This window comes from Rhinoraja longicauda, chromosome 4 (genome assembly GCF_053455715.1).
Source record: "Rhinoraja longicauda isolate Sanriku21f chromosome 4, sRhiLon1.1, whole genome shotgun sequence".
NCBI lineage: Eukaryota > Metazoa > Chordata > Chondrichthyes > Rajiformes > Arhynchobatidae > Rhinoraja > Rhinoraja longicauda.
In genome coordinates, this window is record NC_135956.1 from 81,822,811 (window position 1) to 81,841,724 (window position 18,914).

An 18,914-nucleotide genomic window follows, 5' to 3' on the forward strand; every position below is an offset into this window, starting at 1 on the left:
AGAAAAGTGTGAGGTGTGACACTTTGGGAAGTATAACCAGGGCAGGACCTACACGATGAAAGGCAGGTCTCTGGAGAGTGTTGTTGGGCAGAGGGAATTACGAGTGCAGATACATAGTATCTTGAAAGTGATGTCACAGGTAGATAGGGTGGTCAAGAAGGCTTTCTGCACATTGGCCTTCATCAGTCAGTGTAGACACAAAATGCTGGAGTAACTCAGTAGGACAGGCAGCATCTCTGGAGAGAAGGAATGGGTGACGTTTCAGGTCGAGTTCCTTCTTCAGACTGATGTCAGGGGAGTGGGTGGGGCGGAGATAGAATGTAGTCGGAGACAGTAAGACTGGTGGGAGAACTGGGAAAGGGAGGGGATGGAGAGAGAGGGAAAGCAAGGGCTATTTGAGGTTAGAGTTCAATGTTCATACCGTGGGGGTGTAAGCTGCCCAAGCAAAATATGAGGTGCTGTTCCTCCAATTTGCACTGGGCCTCATTCTGACAATGGAGGAGGCCCAGAACAAAGGTCAAATTTGGAATAGGAGGGGGAGTTAATGTGCTGAGCCACTGGGAGATCAGGTAGGTTAAGGCGGACTGAGCGGAGGTGTTCAGCGAAACGATGGCCGAGCCTGCGCTTGGTCTCGCTGATGTACAGGAGTCGACACCTGGAACAGCGGATACAGTAGATGAGGTTGGAGGAGATGCAAGTGAATCTCTGCCTCACCTGAAAAGACTGTCGGGGTCCTTGGATGGAGTCGAAGGGGGAGGTAAAGGGACAGGTGTTGCATCTCCTGCAGTTGCAGGGGAAAGTACCTGAGGCGGGGGTGGTTTGGATTGGAAGGGACGAGTTGACCAGGGAACGGTCTCTGCGGAAGGCAGAAAGGGTGGAGATGGGAAGATGTGGCCTGTAGTGGGATCCCGTTGGAGGTGGCGAAAGTGTTGGAGGATTATATGCTGTCATCATATTGGCATATCATTATATCACCAGTCAGTGTATTGAGTGTATAAGTTAGGAGGTCATGTTACAGTTATACAAGACAATGATGAGGCTACATTTGACCAGTTTTGGTCAGCCTATTATAAGAAAAATGTTATTAAGTTAGAAACGGTGTACAGAAAATTTACGAGCATGGTGCCAGGACTTGAGGCCCTGAGCTATAGGGAGAGGCTGTGCAGGCTAGGACTTAATTCTTTGAAGCACGGGAGGATGAAGGGTGATCTTATAAAGGTGCATAGGATCATGAGCTTCTTTGAATACAACAAAAACATTGCCTTTCATAATCTCTGATCATAGTTGGTCAAAGACCCAACGAAGCCAAACCCCTTGATTTCTTCAATCTTATGAGTTAATACATTGAGGTGGCATCCCAACAGACTGATGCTTCAGTCAGCTGTTGTACATCACCTTTTATTGCACGAGGTGGAAGAGTTTCAGGCCTTGAGTGCCTTGCAATGTTTCTGAGAAATGTGAGATCCAGCCCTAAGTTTAGCTCAATTCTAGACAATCTCAAATTTTGTGTACCCACCTGCTTCAAGGAGACCACTCATCCCAGTGCTGAAGGAAGATCTCATGCCATAATGACTACCATCCAGTGGCCTTGACATCCACCATCATGAAGTGCTTTCTGAGGTTGGTTATGGAACGCATTAACTCGTCTCCCAAGCAACCTTGACCCACTGCAGTTCACCTACCCCCACAAAAGGTCCACGGCTGGTGCCATCTCGCTGGCCTTATACTCATCCCTGGAACACCTAGATAAGGGGGAGACCTGTGTCAGACTTCTATGTCTAGACTAAGCTCTGCTTTCAATACTATTATCCCATCTAAGCTCATCTCTAAATTCATGGACCTTGGAGTCAGCACTCATCCCTGCAACTGGATTCTTGGTGTCCTGACCAACAGACCACAATCAGTGAGGATAGGTGACAAATCATCCTCTGCGATAATCCTCAACACGGGGGCTCTGCAAGGATGTGTTCTCAAATGAATCATAACCAAACATATTCCTTGTCATCGGTACTTTTTGAATATCACTTTATTTATATTTCTGTGGATCAATATTCTTTGAATCAATGCTTTAAATCATATTGTTATGAAAATACAATTGAATAGATTTTAGGTTAGTGATTGTGATAAGTTAGCACTTTGGTCTGAGATGTAAAAGCATTGAAGATGAGATCAGTGAAAAAAGCTGAGCTGGTTCAAAATCTGTAAATTCTGACTGTAAAATGCTAATGACAATTTCCAAATGTCTGTTTTTACAAATTAAATTGCAGTAGAGTACCAAGGGTGAGCATTGACATATTTGCTCTTCATTTATTCACAAATACCTTCAATTTGTACCAGCATCTGCAGTTATTTTCTTACACTATTTGCTCTTCATACTCTGCAAACTACAGGCTGTAAAATAGCATGTCAGTAGCATTATATTCCTTAAAAGCTGTCTAAATTTCATTTTAGGATCAAACTTGTTTTATTTCCTTTCAATTGTAGGGATCACAACATGGTTAAAAAATAATATTTAATTGCTACTTTTTTTGGACAAACTATCAAGACTATGACGGTTGTATTAAGTCATATTATGAGTGCTAGCAGAACAATCTGGCCAAACAGCCAAACTGACTTTTGTTCCATTTTGTTTTGGGAAAATATGGCCTACCTTGACCCTCTTGCCATTTCCTGTCTTCATCATTCATGCAACTCCAACCCCTTGCTTCCATTATAGCTTCCATCAATTTATCTTCTCAAAAACTATTTTAATTGTATTCGATTGTGCATCTTTCATTCAATCTTCCGCTTCCAGGCAACCTTTCCTCCCCTTCCATTTAATTGCAGGGGAGGCAACACTTGCTCTCTCCACCATCCTGGGACCCAAATGATACTTTCAGGTAAAGAAGTGATTCACTAAGTATTTCTAACTTAGCTTACTGCATCCAATGATTTTAACCTGGTTCCCTTTGCATTGGATAAATCAAACACAGGTTCGATGACTGCTTTGCAAGCCACCTCCCTTCTGGTCAGAAAAGTGACCCTGAGCTTCAACTGCCTGTTATTTTGATTCTTCATTGATTTTGTTTTTGCCTCCTACAATGGAAGTTTAAAGAATAGCATCTCATTATTAGACTAGACATATTGTTGCTCTCGGAGATTAAGAATTTCAGATGACTAGCCTTTCCAGTTTGTAGCAGTATTGGACACTTCTGATGAAAGGTCATCTACCTGTAATGTTATCTCAATTTTTCTCTCTCCTCAGCATTCCCTTTTATTTCCAATTTTAAGTAACCACAGTGCTTTGAATCTGAAAGTTCCTTGTTTTCCATCATCTCCTCTGACCTAATTCATCTCCTTCTGCTTGCATCTCTTCCAAACAAATAGGCAGCAATTGAAAAATGATTGCCACTCCCACAGTCACTATTTACATCTTTAAGTTTTTCCGGTTTCCACCCTATCTCAAATATTACATTTGTTCTCCTCTTCCCCTTCTTGCCAACTTAAAACATGTTTGTTCTCTGACTTTTCCTGGTTCTGATGAAAGACCACCGACTCGTATGTTAACTTTCTACACAGATTTCCAGAATTTTCTATTTTCTTTTCACTTCTTCCGTATCTCAAGCCCATTATCACTTTTAATCACAAACACCTCGAGCACATTCTCCATTTTAAGTCTTTTTTGCTCTTTGCTCTGCATCTGATTCTTATTGTTTCATCGATCGTGAGCTCCTCCTTAACTCACCGTTCTATTTCACTGAAGGATAAGGTTGAGAGACTGGATGCTCCTCAAAATACCCCCACCTCACAATCTATTTGCCTAAACACCCGAAAGAAACTGTGTGAATGCTCTACTTTCTGTTAATCTATATGTATATGACAGTTCTATATTTATTGCTGATAGGAACCCAAATTAGGTGAACCGTGATAGAAATGCCCCGGAAGTGATTTCAGATAGGGTACGCATGATCCATACGTACAGCAATCTACATCAAATGTTCAATGGTACTGTATTGTCACACATACCTAGGCACAGTGAAATTCCCTTTAGCAATGATTCATTGATACGTTATTGTCACGTGCACTTGGTACAGTGAGATTCTTTGTTTGCGTACAGTAAAAGTATGCAAGGGTTGCCACGCAAAGTTAAAACCTTCAGTAAATATCTTCCAATACACAGGCACAACAATTCCTAAGTCGTCAAGTGTAAGTTACATGACTTGCTTAAAGACAATGAGAGTTTCATGATATTGTGCTTAGTTGTATAATTCACAGTGAGCCTCATGATGTTCTGGGTGCATTTCTCTGTGGCTGCAATGCAATGGTGATGTGATACGATGATCTGAAGTTCCAGTATTTTTTTCTATGCACTACCTGTTCTACTTGTGCATGGCTTGGTTGTGCAGTATAATTTGTAAAAACAAGGAACTGGAGATACCGGTTTACAATAGAAAATACACGAATTGCTGGTGTAACTCAATGGGTAGGCAGCATCCTTGGAGAACATGGATAGTTGACCTTTCAGGTCAGGACCCCTCTTCAGACTGAAGAAGGGTCCTGACCCGAAACATCACCTATCCATGTTCTCCAGGGATGCTGCCTGACCTGCTGAGTCACTCCAGTACTTTAGTTATTTTTTATAGTATGAGTTGACTGGATAGCAAACACACAAGGTTTTTTTAACTGATTTTTGGTAAAAAAGACAATAATGCTAATGATACATTATTATTATTAAAAACAGCCTAATGTGCCAATCAAGATGATGATGATTTCTGGGGATACTGAAGTTGAAACTGTTCTTTTAAACAATTGTATCAGGAAAAAGACAGTGGTGAGGGGCAACTTCGAAAACCATCAACGGCGTTATTTCAAATGAAATGAAGCCAATGGCCATATTGACAAATTAGTTGATTCATCACAACAATCTCCAGTTGAGTCCGGCGTGCCACAGGGAACGGTGTTGGGACCCCTGCTGTTCTTGATCTACATCAACGGTCTGCCTGACAACCTGTCTTCGAGAGTGAAACTCTTCGCAGACGACTATATTGTGTATCGAGAGATCAAAGCTGCTGAAGATGCCAAGGTTCTTCAAAATGACATAAGCAATCTTTGCAATTTGGAAACCATGTGGTAAATGGGTTTCAATTACATCAAATGATTTTCCATGGGAGTTACTCATAAAGTCAAGCCGATCATAAACCGGTACAAGATGGGAGGCAACCTGCTTGAGACAAGAAGTTGATCACCACCCGTACCTGGGAGTTGAACTCGCACCTGGCCGAGCCTGGAACGGACACATAAACCAGATTGCCACAAAAGCAAACAGAACTTTGGGCCTTCTCAGGAGAAATTTATCCAGCTGTGACAAACCAACAAAGGAAGTAGCGTACAAAACACTTGTCCTCCCACTGTTGGAATATTGCCAGACAATATGGGACCCTCACCAGAAAAATAACATTGACACCCTTGACAAGGTTCAGAGGCGTGCATTAGTCTGTTTGTAACGACTACTCAAGACAGTCAAGCATCTCCACTATGTTAAATCGCCTTGGCTGGGAGTCGCTGGAGTCAAGACACACCAAAGCCCGCTTATGTACAGTCTACAAAGAGACTCATGGCATCATCCCCAGTAACATATCTCACTTTATTCAATCCAATACCCAGAAATTTACAAGACAGTCCTCAGATCACTTCATTTATACTAGAATTACCTACAGTCACTATATCCATGGACTATTCCAGAGTAGAAAATCCTTCCCGATACCACCAGATGTGCACCAACTATTCAAGTCACAACTGGACAGCTTGGACATGGATCATCTCACCAAACTTGCCCACATAAAAATCTAAATAACCTTTTTGCAACCAGTATCTACGCGAGCGAAACCTGCACGAGATAGCCCAGCTGTTGGCGGTTGTGCAGCAGAAAACAGAAACAAGTTAGTTTCAGCATTTTCAACGCAGAAAGTGGATCTAATGGCAAAGAGATCAGGAAACTAATATCAAATTGTGGAGAGGAGTTCCACGAAATTAACATAAGCAAAGAGTAAAAATTAACGTTGCAAAAAGTAAAAATGCTAGAGAATAATGCATTCTTAGGGCTAGATAGTTTCTGTTCTAGAGTTTTTATAGATGTGGATCAGAATGTTACTCTTATCTTAATTATAATTTCCTTGATCCAGGAAACATTCCTTTAGATTAATAAACTGCATGTGTAGGAAGGATCTGTAGATGCTGGTTTATACCGAAGATAGACACATAATGTGCCGGAGACTCAGGTTCGATCCTGACTACGGGTGCTGTACTGTACGGAGTTTGTACGTTCTCCCCGTGACCTGCGTGGGGTTTTCTCCGAGATCTTCGGTTTCCTCCCACACTCCAAAGACGTACAAGTTTGTAGGTTAATTGACTGGGCAAATGTAAAAATTGTCCCTAGTGGGTGCAGGATAGTGTTAGTGTGCGGGGATCGCTGGGCGGCGCGGACCCGGTGGGCCGAAGGGCCTGTTTCTGCGCTGTATCTCTAAATCTAAAAAAAAATCTAAATAATGCTGGAGCTACTCAGTGGGTTAGGCAACATCCCTGGAGAAAAGTAATAGGTGACATTGTGGGTTGGAACCCATCTTCAGACCCGACATCTGGACGAAAACGGTACAAAACTTGGAAGCAGCAAACCTGGAAAGGAAGAACAGTTACCCTGAAACTGTTTGTGGAGAAATTATTAGCATCTATAATACAAGATCAAAATCCGGAATACCTTGAAAACCATGGCAAATGGCCAGGCATGAAACATGAGGTCAGCCACTTTGGACGGAAAGTATAAGACAAATACTGGAAGTATCTGAAGTCCAAACAACAGTTTACATAGAGCACTAACATATTACTGACAAACACAGACAATAATCAAGAAGGACTGAAATATAAGGGGGCTGAAGTTATGCCAGAGTTGTACAAAGCATGGTGAGATCACATCCAAAGTACTCTGAAAAGTTCTGGACGTTCCACCATAGAAAAAAGCTTTAGAAAAAAGCTTTAGAAAAGCTTTATTGATTTTTCAGGAAGACCGTTTTAGTTCAACTAGAATGATCTTGAATGCCAACGTTTGAAATATTTGTGGAAATTCTGATAAATTCAGGATAAATTCCATAAAGATGAGAAGATTTTTTGAATATTTATTTAATGTTTTCAGGAAACGAATAGAAGCTTCTGGGGTAGATGATGATAAATCCAAAACAAGTTGTGTGTCCTAATATTCCTGTGTGCTTTTAGACCTACACATTGAAGGAAGTGATGAGTATTTCTTCATATTTCTGACATTATTACATATGTAAGTAACCATATTGGTTCAGAAGGTGAAATAGTAGCTTTTATGGTCTTAACATAATTGGCATAATAAACTTTGTAGTATCAGTGAATTATTGGAGTTTCAAGTTCTTTTGAGGTCAGGGTAAGATGGTTTCTTGTTTTATTACTGCGGATTGTCATTATATTGTACTTACACGAGACAGATGTAACCAACCTCTTGTCAACACAAGCTTGGACATTGTCCAACTCCTGCTTATGTTTCATGATTACCCAAAGAATTGCAATTGACATTAAGTTTATAGAATCGTTAACAAAGGTCCGATCCTTGGCAAGTCAAAAGGAGAATTGTAAATGAAGCAGCTCAAAAGATACTTTATCTATGGTATTTATTCACAAAATGCTGGAGTAACTCAGCAGGTCAGGCAGCATCTCAGGAGAGAAGGAATGGTTGACGTTTCGGGTCGAGACCCTTCTTCGGGTCTCGACCCGAAATGTCACCCATTCCTTCTCTCCTGAGATGCTGCCTGACCTGCTGAGTTACTCCAGCATTTTGTGAATAAATACCTTCGATTTGTACCAGCATCTGCAGTTATTGTCTTATACTACTTTATCTATGGTGGTTGTCTTGAACTATTTCTGCTGTATCTTAAGTTTGCAATGTTGTAACTAAAATTATTTTATTATGTGTCTGAACTAAGAGTGTTCTAGCTGGGGGACTGTGGAAAACACATGGCATATGTATTTAATTGTGGTGTTACTAATAATGTACAGTGCTTTGCCAGATTTTGGGTTGATGGATCTGACCATGAGTTTTTGTCACATTGAAGTTGTTCTCGATGAAACAATAGGGAACATTTTTGTACCATCCACCTCAAGTGGACATGACTTTTGCAAAGGATAAGAAAGAACAATGTCACCAAGCTTTGCACAAAAAGACTCAAACCTCTTTCGGATCACATTTGAGCTCACTGATTGTGCAAGAACCATGATTTTAGGTGGCTCCCACACTGAGTTGTTCACCACGTTATGCTCACGGTTGGAGTCAACATGGATGGATTTTGAAAGTCAGAGCCAAGTGTGAAACTGAACACCTGCCCGCACAGATTCTGCATCTGCATGATGCTTCTCCGGTTCATTGTGATCTTTGTTTAATAAATACGTAAACTCTTGCTGGGCATATTTGAGTAGCCTCTTCAAAGAGTGAGGGCAAAGAAAAGACGGGCATGTTTTTGGCCATTCACAGACACATCTCAAAATTTCCTTTCACTCCTCATTTCTCAATATTTTAGGATATGAAATGGTTATTTAACCCAATGGTATTGTGGTTAGACATATCAACTGAGAAACATAAACACACTCAAGTTAAAACTATGCAACAAACCTGAATGCTGAAGATAATGCTTCATATTGACATACTTTCAAAGTAAATCATTTTCAATTAATTTTCATTGAATAACAAGGTATTTTGCACGAATGTGGAAATAATGGATGCCTTCAATATTTGAAAATACAAGTGTGGCTTTATATTTTTATATAACATATACTTTTATATTTTTGTTATCAAAAATCAACTCATGTATCTTGAGTGCATAATTCTTGCAGGAGTGTGTATTTTTTATAACTGATTTTCTTCAGAAAGGAAAACAGTGATTCTACAACCTGTATATTTTATCACAGGGTGCTAGTTTTCTGGTACTTTTGAGGACATGACCTTCTCGATGTTGCCCTAAATATCAGTCTTCAGGCTCGGAACAGACCAAGAATGGTTGTGCATTGACTAAATTACCAGACTAATAGTCGCCTAAATAATAAGATCATCAATCAAAAGCTGGCTTGGGTCATATATAAAGACACGGTTTACTAAAAGCAACTGTTTGCATTATCCCACCATCATAGGGTCAAGTAAACAACCAGATAGTATAGATTCTCCAATTTTATTATTAAATTGGCCTAATATGTTTTTTAGGACAAATTTATTTGCTTGTTTTCTTGCATTTGGAAATGTAAAATTTCCTCTTGACCTCTTTTTCCACACACTAACAATAAAATTGAAAAAATCGAGTCTTTAAAATGACAAGACAAATATGCCTTTTGCTTGACTTGCTTACTGAATGGGCATTGAAAGTTTTTATAAAATGTCAGACTTAGCATTGCCTGTCCTACAAGTTTTGTAATGAAGTCTACAAGTCTTGTAATGAAGCAGTTGGGTTTTTTTTAAAATAGCAACATCTGCATTTTTGGTCACATTTATTCATTAATAATAAGCTGAGGTTTATCAAAGTTATGTAATTTACTATCCAGACATAAATATGTTTCAAACCAATGTAATGTTCATGTTAAGCTGACTTTTTTTAAAAACACATAACTGTGATATATATTTATGTATAATTATGTACAATTTGCATCAAAATTGATGATCCATATATATATATATATATGGATCATCAATTTTGGTGCAAATTGAGTTTTCTTTTTACAAATTATGAAATATATTTGATTCACAGTAAAACAAGTTATTTTCCTTACTTTAAAACTGAAATAAATATTTCCAGCATTTATGCAGAAAGATGCAAGGAAGGTATAATGTGGAGAGTGAAGAAAAGATAGAAAGAATGTTATCATTCAGTAATATATTTTTCTTGGAGAAGATGGTTCCATGTTATGCTTATTAGCAGAGAAGAACACAGGTCTAGAATTGTATTAGTTGCAGTAATTTGTTAATTGGTTGTTATGTTGTGGAACAACAGCCATTTTAATCACGGCCCCATCGCTTGGGAGTGTAATAATGTGGAGGCTTGCAGTAGTGGGTGGTACTGAATCATCTTCCATGAACGAAGACCTTTCCTTCAAATACTGAGCCAGCCTAAGTGCACACAAAATCCAATCCAAAGAAATGCAGGTCTACCACTCGTTCTAATGGAAGTTACAGGAGAGAGAGGCCGAGAGGCCTACAATTGGGCAGGGGTAGCATGATGGTGGTTGAGGAGAGGCAAGGAATTTGGCGTGCTGAGAAGTAGGCTGAGAAGTAGGCAACCAATAATTTCCAATCAGGATATGTTGGGGTAATTGGTAACCATGGGAGTCATGTTATGTGTTTAGGGGTTGTCGTTTGGATGACTGGTGGAATATTGAAGGCCTGGGATGTCTGATTGAATGGTTTTTGTGAGGAGGGTCAATGGGTTGTGTTTGGTTTGGTGTAGTTTAGTTTATTATTGTCACGTGTACTGAGGTACAGTGAAAAGCTTTCGTTTGCAAGTTATCCAATCAAAGAAAAAACTATACATTACTCAGATGTACAGTACACAGATAAAGGATAAAGGGTGCAACATGTAGTACAAAGATATAATGATCTGGCTGGTTGGATGATTGATGAATGGGGGAACGGATCAGAAAAAAAGTGGAGGAGAAGGTGGAGGTGCAGATGGGCAGGTTACTGAGGAAAGCCAGTGAATAAACCTTATACAGAAGGAAGCTATTCAGTCCATTGAATCCATGCTGGTTCTCAGGGGAACAATTGTATTAGTCCTTTTCTTCCTTTCTTTATTTCTTTGTGTCACCTGCAACCAATTCCCCTTTGATTCTTTTTGTCATTAACCTGCGCTATGGACTAAGTTACAGTAGCAAACTAAGCTACCAGGACTGAAGGAAGGCGGAACAACCAGAGGAAACCCACATCTTCTTCAGAAGGGAAGGTACCTGGATTGGGTTCCCATTGCCAAGTTGGGACCTACTCGAGCAAGTGACATCGGAGCAGGCCACTGCATGTGACCTGCAAACATATAGCTCACTCCAATATGAATGAAAATAATGGAAAATATGTTTCAAAGCACATTGCACTTGTTGGTTGCTAATGTGCATGTATGTCTAAGTCCTCCATGCATGTGGCATTAGATACATGGAGGAACCTGGATGGAGATCCTGGATCTTTTGAGACATGGATAAATTACCAGATATTAAATGTTTTATATTTCTTTGGGATTGGATTGCTTAATGAACAAAAGCACGATATAGTGTTTAGGACTACTTACACTGCTTTTATATCTCAGCACAAGTTATCAGTGAAAGGTTTTAACACATTGCTAAGTGAGCACAATTTAAATGTTTCTGTTGTGATTTATTATTTTTCATGGATTAAGATTTCTCCTTGAATTGTGTAAAATTAGTTGGGTATTGCAAGGTAGCTGTGTTTGAAATACAAAGGTTGTAGTCTTATTTCCAGTATAGATTATATTCATCTTTTTTTTTTTAAAGTGTACCAAATCATTTAGCATGACCTTGATGTTACATAGACCCTGAAGCAATTATTCAACTGGATCATCTTAAAAGTAACAAAAAGGTGGCATCCAAATTCTAGACTTGTGAGCAGTTCTAGAAAATAGTTTGCTGTTTATCAGGATAAAGCTTGAGGTAATTAAATCTTGGTACATGATTATGAAATACATGTAGGAAAAAAAACCTATAATGTGAAATGAAATAAAAAGGACAGTCTCCAAAAACTTGCATCATGCTCTCTCATCTGAGACCATACTTCATGAGTGCAGGGTGAAGGTCAAGGAGTTATCTTAACTCCATCAATCCTGCGGACAGTTACAAATGACCTTTCACTTTCTATAAGACATTCAATATTCTGAATTGTGGGGATACATTTTTCTGTGTTTAGAAAATGGGAAAGTAAAAGACTTTCATGCTGCTAAAGGTGCAGGATTTTCTGAACGGTTCATTCACCCTCTGTGCTGATAGAAACTAATATCTAATTTACACTGACTGAGCCATATTCTGAAAAATTGAATTTCTAAAATTGTTATTGAAACCATAGGTAAACTTTCAGCATATAGAGTGGGTTATTAGTCACTAGATTGGGCATTTTATCATTCTAAATGGAAACAAGGAATTTGTGTACATTTTATTTCCATCTTGTGTCGAAATATTAAATTATGCAGTCTATTGTTTAGCAGTGAATTATTTTCAATATTTTTTTATAAAGAACAGTATTAAGCTAGGTAACAGAGGGCAGATATTTGTAGATGAGGATCGTAAAGACCTCAAAAAATTGAACTGTTAAATTATGCTTTTCTTTTGTAGATTCACCAAAAAGAAAGCAAATTGGGTGCTCTGGAAGGAGAACTGTTGGAGGCCAAAAAGCAATATTCAGTCTGCTATGAAAAGGTGATTCTTTTATGAATAAATATTTTTAATGATTTACTGGTTAGTAAAGCATTGCGATTTTACAATACTTAGCATAATCAGTCGCATTTAATGCTGGCCAAAGCATTTGTTTCTAGTATTTGGAGATGTTACCTAGTGTATATTACCAAGGCCCAACCCATTAGACATGTTTACGAGCTTAGATTTTAAAATATTTGTCCATAGTCAGCTACAAGTAAACTGATTAAGGTGCAGTGAGGTAATAGGGCATCTGGAAACTGAGCAATGGAACAAACTCTGCACCTCCGTATGAACGTGGTTTAAGGATTGAAACAACTAGACAAAGATTCACAGAAACCGGTGAACCGGATCATCACAGCCGTCTATATCCCACCGCATGCGGACACCGACGTGGCACTGTCGACCCTACACGATGTGTTGTGTCGACACCAAAACAAGAACCCTGATGCGGCTGTGGTGGTGGCTGGAGATTTCAATAGGGGAAATCTTAAAAAGGTCATGCCTAACTTCTACCAACACATCACGTGTGTCACCAGGGGGGAAAGAACTTTGGACCTCTGCTACACGCCGTTCAGGAAAGGCTACAAGGCCGTTTCTCTCCCTCCTTTCGGAAAATCTGACCACGCTGCCATTTTCCTGCTGCCGGAGTACAAACAACGGATAGTACGGGAAGCGACAGTGACGAGGGACGTAAAGCGGTGGGCTGACCATTCAGAGGCCATGCTGCAGGGTGCACTGAGCGAAGTCGACTGGAACATGTTCCAAGCAAGTTCCAGAGACGTAAATGAGTTTGCGGAAGCGGTTACGGACTTCATTGCCACAATAGCCGATACCATCATCCCCACGGTAAGGGTCAGTATCTTCCCTAACCAAAAACCCTGGGTGGACAGGTCTATTCGCGTGGCCTTGAATGCTCGCACCGCTGCTTACAACTCTGGCCTGGCATCCGGCAACATGGACGAATACAAGGGAGAGTCCTACCGACTGCGGAAGGCAGTGAAGGATGCAAAAAGGAGGTACCGGGACAAGATGGAGTCACAGATGGAGCAGCAGGACACCAGGCGCCTTTGACAGGGGCTACGGACAATAACTAGCTACAGGTCCAGCACCCCCTCAACTGGAAGTGCCGGCTCCTCCTTAGCTGATGACCTGAACTCTTTTTATGCACGGTTTGAGACGGGTAACACCACCAGCTCGCCGTCTAAAAACAGCACCGAAGGGGCGCTGGCTAGCGAGGCTGGAGGGGGATCCACCGCCGGGGATGTGCACACATTCTCGGTGTCCGAGCATGAGGTGAGGTGGGCTCTGACGCGTGTGAACACGAGGAAAGCTGGAGGCCCAGATGGTCCAGTTGGGCGAGTACTAAAGTCTTGTGCTACTCAGCTTGCTCCAGTGCTCACCACAATATTCAACCTCTCCTTGGCCAAGTCCGTGGTCCCTGCATGCTTCAAAAGATCCATCATTGTACCGGTGCCAAAGAATGCCTCTCCAGCGTGTTTAAATGACTACTGACCGGTGGCCCTCACCTCGGTTGTCATGAAATGCTTTGAGAGGCTAGTCAAGAAGCACATCTGCGCCCTCCTTCCTCGCAACACGGACCCACTACAGTTCGCATACCGTCCGAACAGGTCCACGGATGATGCGGTCTCCCAGGTTCTACACACCGCTCTCTCTCATCTGGACAGCCAGGGGGGCTATGTGAGGATGCTGTTCATTGACTTTAGTTCAGCATTCAACACAATAGTGTTGAGAAGCTGCTGGAACTGGGGCTTAGCACCCCTCTGTGTGCCTGGGTCCTGGACTTTCTCACCGCCAGGCCCCAAGTGGTCAGGATGGGGGAATACACATCTAGCTCCCTCACCCTGAACATAGGATCCCCCCAGGGCTGCGTCCTTAGCCCCCTACTGTACTCCCTGTACACATATGACTGTGGGGCCAGGTTCAGCTCAAACTCCATCATCAAGTTTGCTGATGACACTGTGGTGGTGGGCCGGATCTCCAACAACGATGAGAAGGCCTACCGGGAGGAGGTGGCTGATCTGGCACTCTGGTGTCAGGACAATAGCCTCCTCTTGAATGTCACTAAAACGAAGGAGCTGATTGTGGACTTCAGAAGGGCTAAACATCCAAAGACGTACACGCCACTGGAGATAAATGGGTCTACTGTGGATAGGGTGAGCAGTTTTAAATATTTGGGAGTCCGCATCACAGAGGATCTGACGTGGGCAACGCACATTGCCGCACTGGTGGGTAAGGCAAAGCAGTGCCTTTACCACCTTAGACAACTGAGGAAATTCAGAGTGTCTCTGAGGATCCTTCATTGCTTCTACTCGGGGGCTGTAGAGAGCATCCTGTCCGGCAACATTACAGTCTGGTTTGGGAACAGCTCTGCCCAGGACAGGATGGCCCTGCAGAGAGTAGTGCGTTCGGCAGAACGCACCATGGGAACTACACTCGTCCCCCTGCAGGACCTATACATCAGGAGGTGCAGATCCAGAGCAATCAAGATCATGAGGGACCCCTGCCACCCCAGTAACAGGCTGTTCCAGATGCTACGATCAGGTAAACGCCTCCGCTGTCACGCTGTGAAAACGGAGAGGATGAGACAGAGTTTCTTCCCACAGGCCATCAGGACTGTCAACTTTTATAACCCCAGAGACTAGATTTTTGTCTACATTATAGTAACTTATTAACTTTATTTATATGCTGTAACTGTAATTCTTTTTTGTGCACAATCCGCAGGCATTGCCACTTTCATTTCACTGCACATCGTGTATGTGTATGTGACAAATAAAAATTGACTTGACTTGGCTTGAAGATCCATAATTCACAAGTTCTTTGTCACAGGATGCTGATTAATTTCTGCGGTTTTAACAGCATTGTCTGGGTCATTCTATTTCATGATATTAATTAATGCACTCTTTGTTCCTAAAGTAAACAAATTTGAATAATAGAATCCAGATTGTCCACCATTCTCTGATTCCTGGAACTGAGTGGGGAAAAAAATTACTCTGAGAGAAAAGGTAGCAATGTTAATAAGTGAGATCACTGCTGTAGTGAAGAACAACTTTCACAAAATCACAGATCAACCTTGATCAAAAGCTCAAGATGTAGCATCACTTTGGTGGAGATAAACCATAGGATGGTTAAAAAAGTATGGATAGAGGTCCCACCCTGCTTCCTGCAAAGACTCTATCCCCTACTCCCAATTCCTCCGTCTACGCCGCATCTGCGCCCAAGATGAGATGTTCTACACTAGAACATCCGAGATGTCCTCATTCTTTGGGGAATGGGGGTTCCCCTCTCCAATCTTAGATGAGGTCCTCACTCATGTCTCCTCGGTACCCCGCAGCTCTGCCCTTGCTCCCCCTCCTCCTAGTCCTTACCTTCCACCCCATCAGCCGTCACATCCAACACATAATCCTCCGAAATTTCTGCCACCTCCCAACGGGATCCCACCACTGGCCACATTTTCCCATCTCCACCCCTTTCCACCTTCTGCAGAGACCGCTCCTCCGCAACTCCCTGGTTAACTCATCTCTTCCCACCCAAACCACCCCCTCGCCAGTTACCTTTCCCAGCAACCGCAGAAGATGCAACACCTGTCGCTATACCTCCTCCCTCAACTCTGTCCAGGGACCCCGACAGTCTTTTCAGATTAGGCAGAGGTTCATTTGCACCTCCTTCAACCTCATCTACTGTATCCGTTATTCAAGATGGACTCTTGTACATCGGCGAGACCAATTGCAGACTGGGCAATCATTTCACAGAACATCTTCGCTCAGCCCGCATGAACCTACCTGATCTCCCGGTTGCTGGACACTTTAATTCTCCTTCCCTTTCTGTCCTCGGTCTCCTCCATTGTCAGAGTGAGGCTAAATGCAAATTGGAGGAACAACATCTCTTATTTCGCTTGGGCAGCTTACAGCCCAGTGGTATGAATATTGATTTCTCTCACTTCTGGTAGCCCCGGCATTCCCCCTCTCTCTATCCCTCCCCCACCCAAGTCACTCTAGCTTCTCATTTTCACCCTACAAACAGCTTACTGCAAAGCCTGTTTCCATTATCATCGTTACTTTTTTACATATCTTTCATTCATTGTTCTTTATCTCTCCACATCACCGTTTATATCTCTCTATCCCTAACCAGTCTGAAGAAGGGTCTCAACCCGAAACATCACCCATTCCTTCTCTCCAGAGATGCTGCCTGTCCCGCTGAGTTACTCCAGCTTTTTGTGTCTATCTTCGGTTTAAACCAGCATATGCAGTTCCTTCTTCCACAAGTAATAGGTGGATACAGGTGAAGGGGGCGGGGGGGAGGGGGTTGATAGATAGATGGGTGGACAGACCAGAGATGAAAAGACACAAGGTATGAAACAAAAGGGTTAAAAAGTGGCTAAAAATGAAGCTAGAGGAAGGAATGTAGGTGAAAGGGGAAGAGGAGGGGAGCCAACCCTTGTAACTCCTCTTCCCATTGCAATGCTGACCTTTTTGTCCTGGGCTTCCTCCATTGCCAGAGTAAGGCCACACTCAAACTGGAGAAACATCATCTCCTATTCCGCTTGGGTAGCTTATATTCCAACAGTATGAACATTGAATTTTCCAATTTTAAGTAACCACAACCCCTCATCCCTTTTTCTCCCACCCCTCCTCTTTCTGCCCCCCCCCTCTTTCTCCCCTCTCTCCCCTGTACCCCACCCAGTCTTTCCTATTTCTGACCTTTCCATCCTCTTCCACCTACATTCCTTCCTTGAGCTTCACAATTATCAATTCTTCAATCCTTTTCTCTCACACCTTTTGTCCTTTTATCTCCAGCCTTTGTTCAACCATCTCTCTATCAAAACCCCTGTAAACATCAAGCAGAGCCAGATATTGCATGTCTCAATGCTCTCTCCAAGCTCTTCATTATTGTTCCTTTACAATATTTAATTAAAAGAAATTGAACTGCAGGTTCTCAATCCCATGTCCATCATCACCGTGACCACAATTTTGCTTCTCCCCCCTCTTCCCCACCTCACATTAGAGATAACTCACTGTAGCCAATTACCCTATCAATCGGCAGGTCTTTGAGTTGTGGGATGAAACCAGTGTGCCCGGGGGAAACCCACACAATCAATCAAAAAATATTGCTGGAAATATTCATCTTTTTCGAGGAAATTGGACAACAATTTGTTTCAATGGTGGTTTTGCCTCCTTTGCAATCCTATCGCCAGTTCCAATCGAAGACCGCTGACCTAAAACATAAAATCTGTGACTCCCTTTACAGGTGCCGCTTGACTTGCTGAGTATTTCCAGGGTTTTTCCTTTTTAATATGACTGGAGGCAGCCATCTTTAAAGAGATTTTCTACATTGAACGCAGACTTTATTGGTATTTGGCTGATAACTCTTCGAAGGTTGAAGAGTTCCAAATGTAATGGTGCATAATCTGCCTTTACTAGTTAGCTGCAGTTTTTATCCTTTGTGGCTTCACAAGACATGCAGCTTGTGTGAAAACATCTGATCATAAATATGCATGCTGTGAGTGAGAGTTCAGCTTATTTTAATATTCATTTCAATGTTACAGAAACAGGAGCACTTCAACTGACACATCACAAGGATTTATTTTCATATTCTGGCATATTGCCATCTGAAACCATAGAAGGTGCTTCTACTTCATCAAGCAAATCTAATTGCTTATTAATAGAGATGTAAAGCAGCAGACAGGTGCACACACTTCATCATAGAATCTGAACTTTGGCAAATCTTGATTTATTATATAACGTGATCCTGCTGCTGCAGAGATATTCTGCTGTAGCATGTTCAGAGTGACTCAATGGCTGCTTGTGATTGAATTAGGAAACACATTCTTCCACAATATTAACAGAATATTCATCAGTGGGTTGGATATGTGAAATGCCAACAAACATTCAGGGGGGCAAACAGGAATAGACCATTTAGCCCCTGGGCATGTTCTGACCATCAGAGGGATAATCCGTGACATAACTCCAAATGCACGCTTCTGTCTCGAATCCTTTCATAACAGTGATTAATAAGATTTACTAATCTCAGGTTTAAGTTTAACAGTTGATCAGTTGTCATCTGTGGAAGAGGATTCCAAAATCTATCTCCTCCAGGAAAAGATGGTTACTGATCAACCCTGAAGGTTTAACATTCGACACTGTCCCCAGTCCGAGACTCTGGAACCAGCGGAATTGTATCGACAATTCCCCATAATGTCAAATGAACTTTTAACCTTCGACATTCTAATGAATACAGCCACAATTTACATTATCTCTCTTAATTTAACCCTGAGAATGCAGATATCTTGCTAGTAAACCAGTGCTGCTTTCCTAAACTGTTTCTATCCAGGGCTTCGTACAGCAGTAGTGCGACTTCTACTCCACTTAGGATTAAAACCAACATTCCACAAGCTCTTTTGATTATTTCCCATAATTGGCACTCATGAACTCTTCTCTTTGAACTCTTGC

The 18,914-nt window shown here is 41.7% G+C and overlaps 1 protein-coding gene across 1 annotated transcript in view; it reads left to right on the top strand.

The window, feature by feature from the left end:
- The window catches only part of LOC144593221 (uncharacterized), a 303,417-nt gene that overhangs the window by 124,355 nt on the left and 160,148 nt on the right, over positions 1 to 18,914 (top strand). The window contains exon 9 of the mRNA XM_078398723.1: positions 12,364 to 12,447. Coding sequence (XP_078254849.1) covers positions 12,364 to 12,447 — 84 coding nt within the window. The remainder of the gene's footprint in view (positions 1 to 12,363; positions 12,448 to 18,914) is intronic.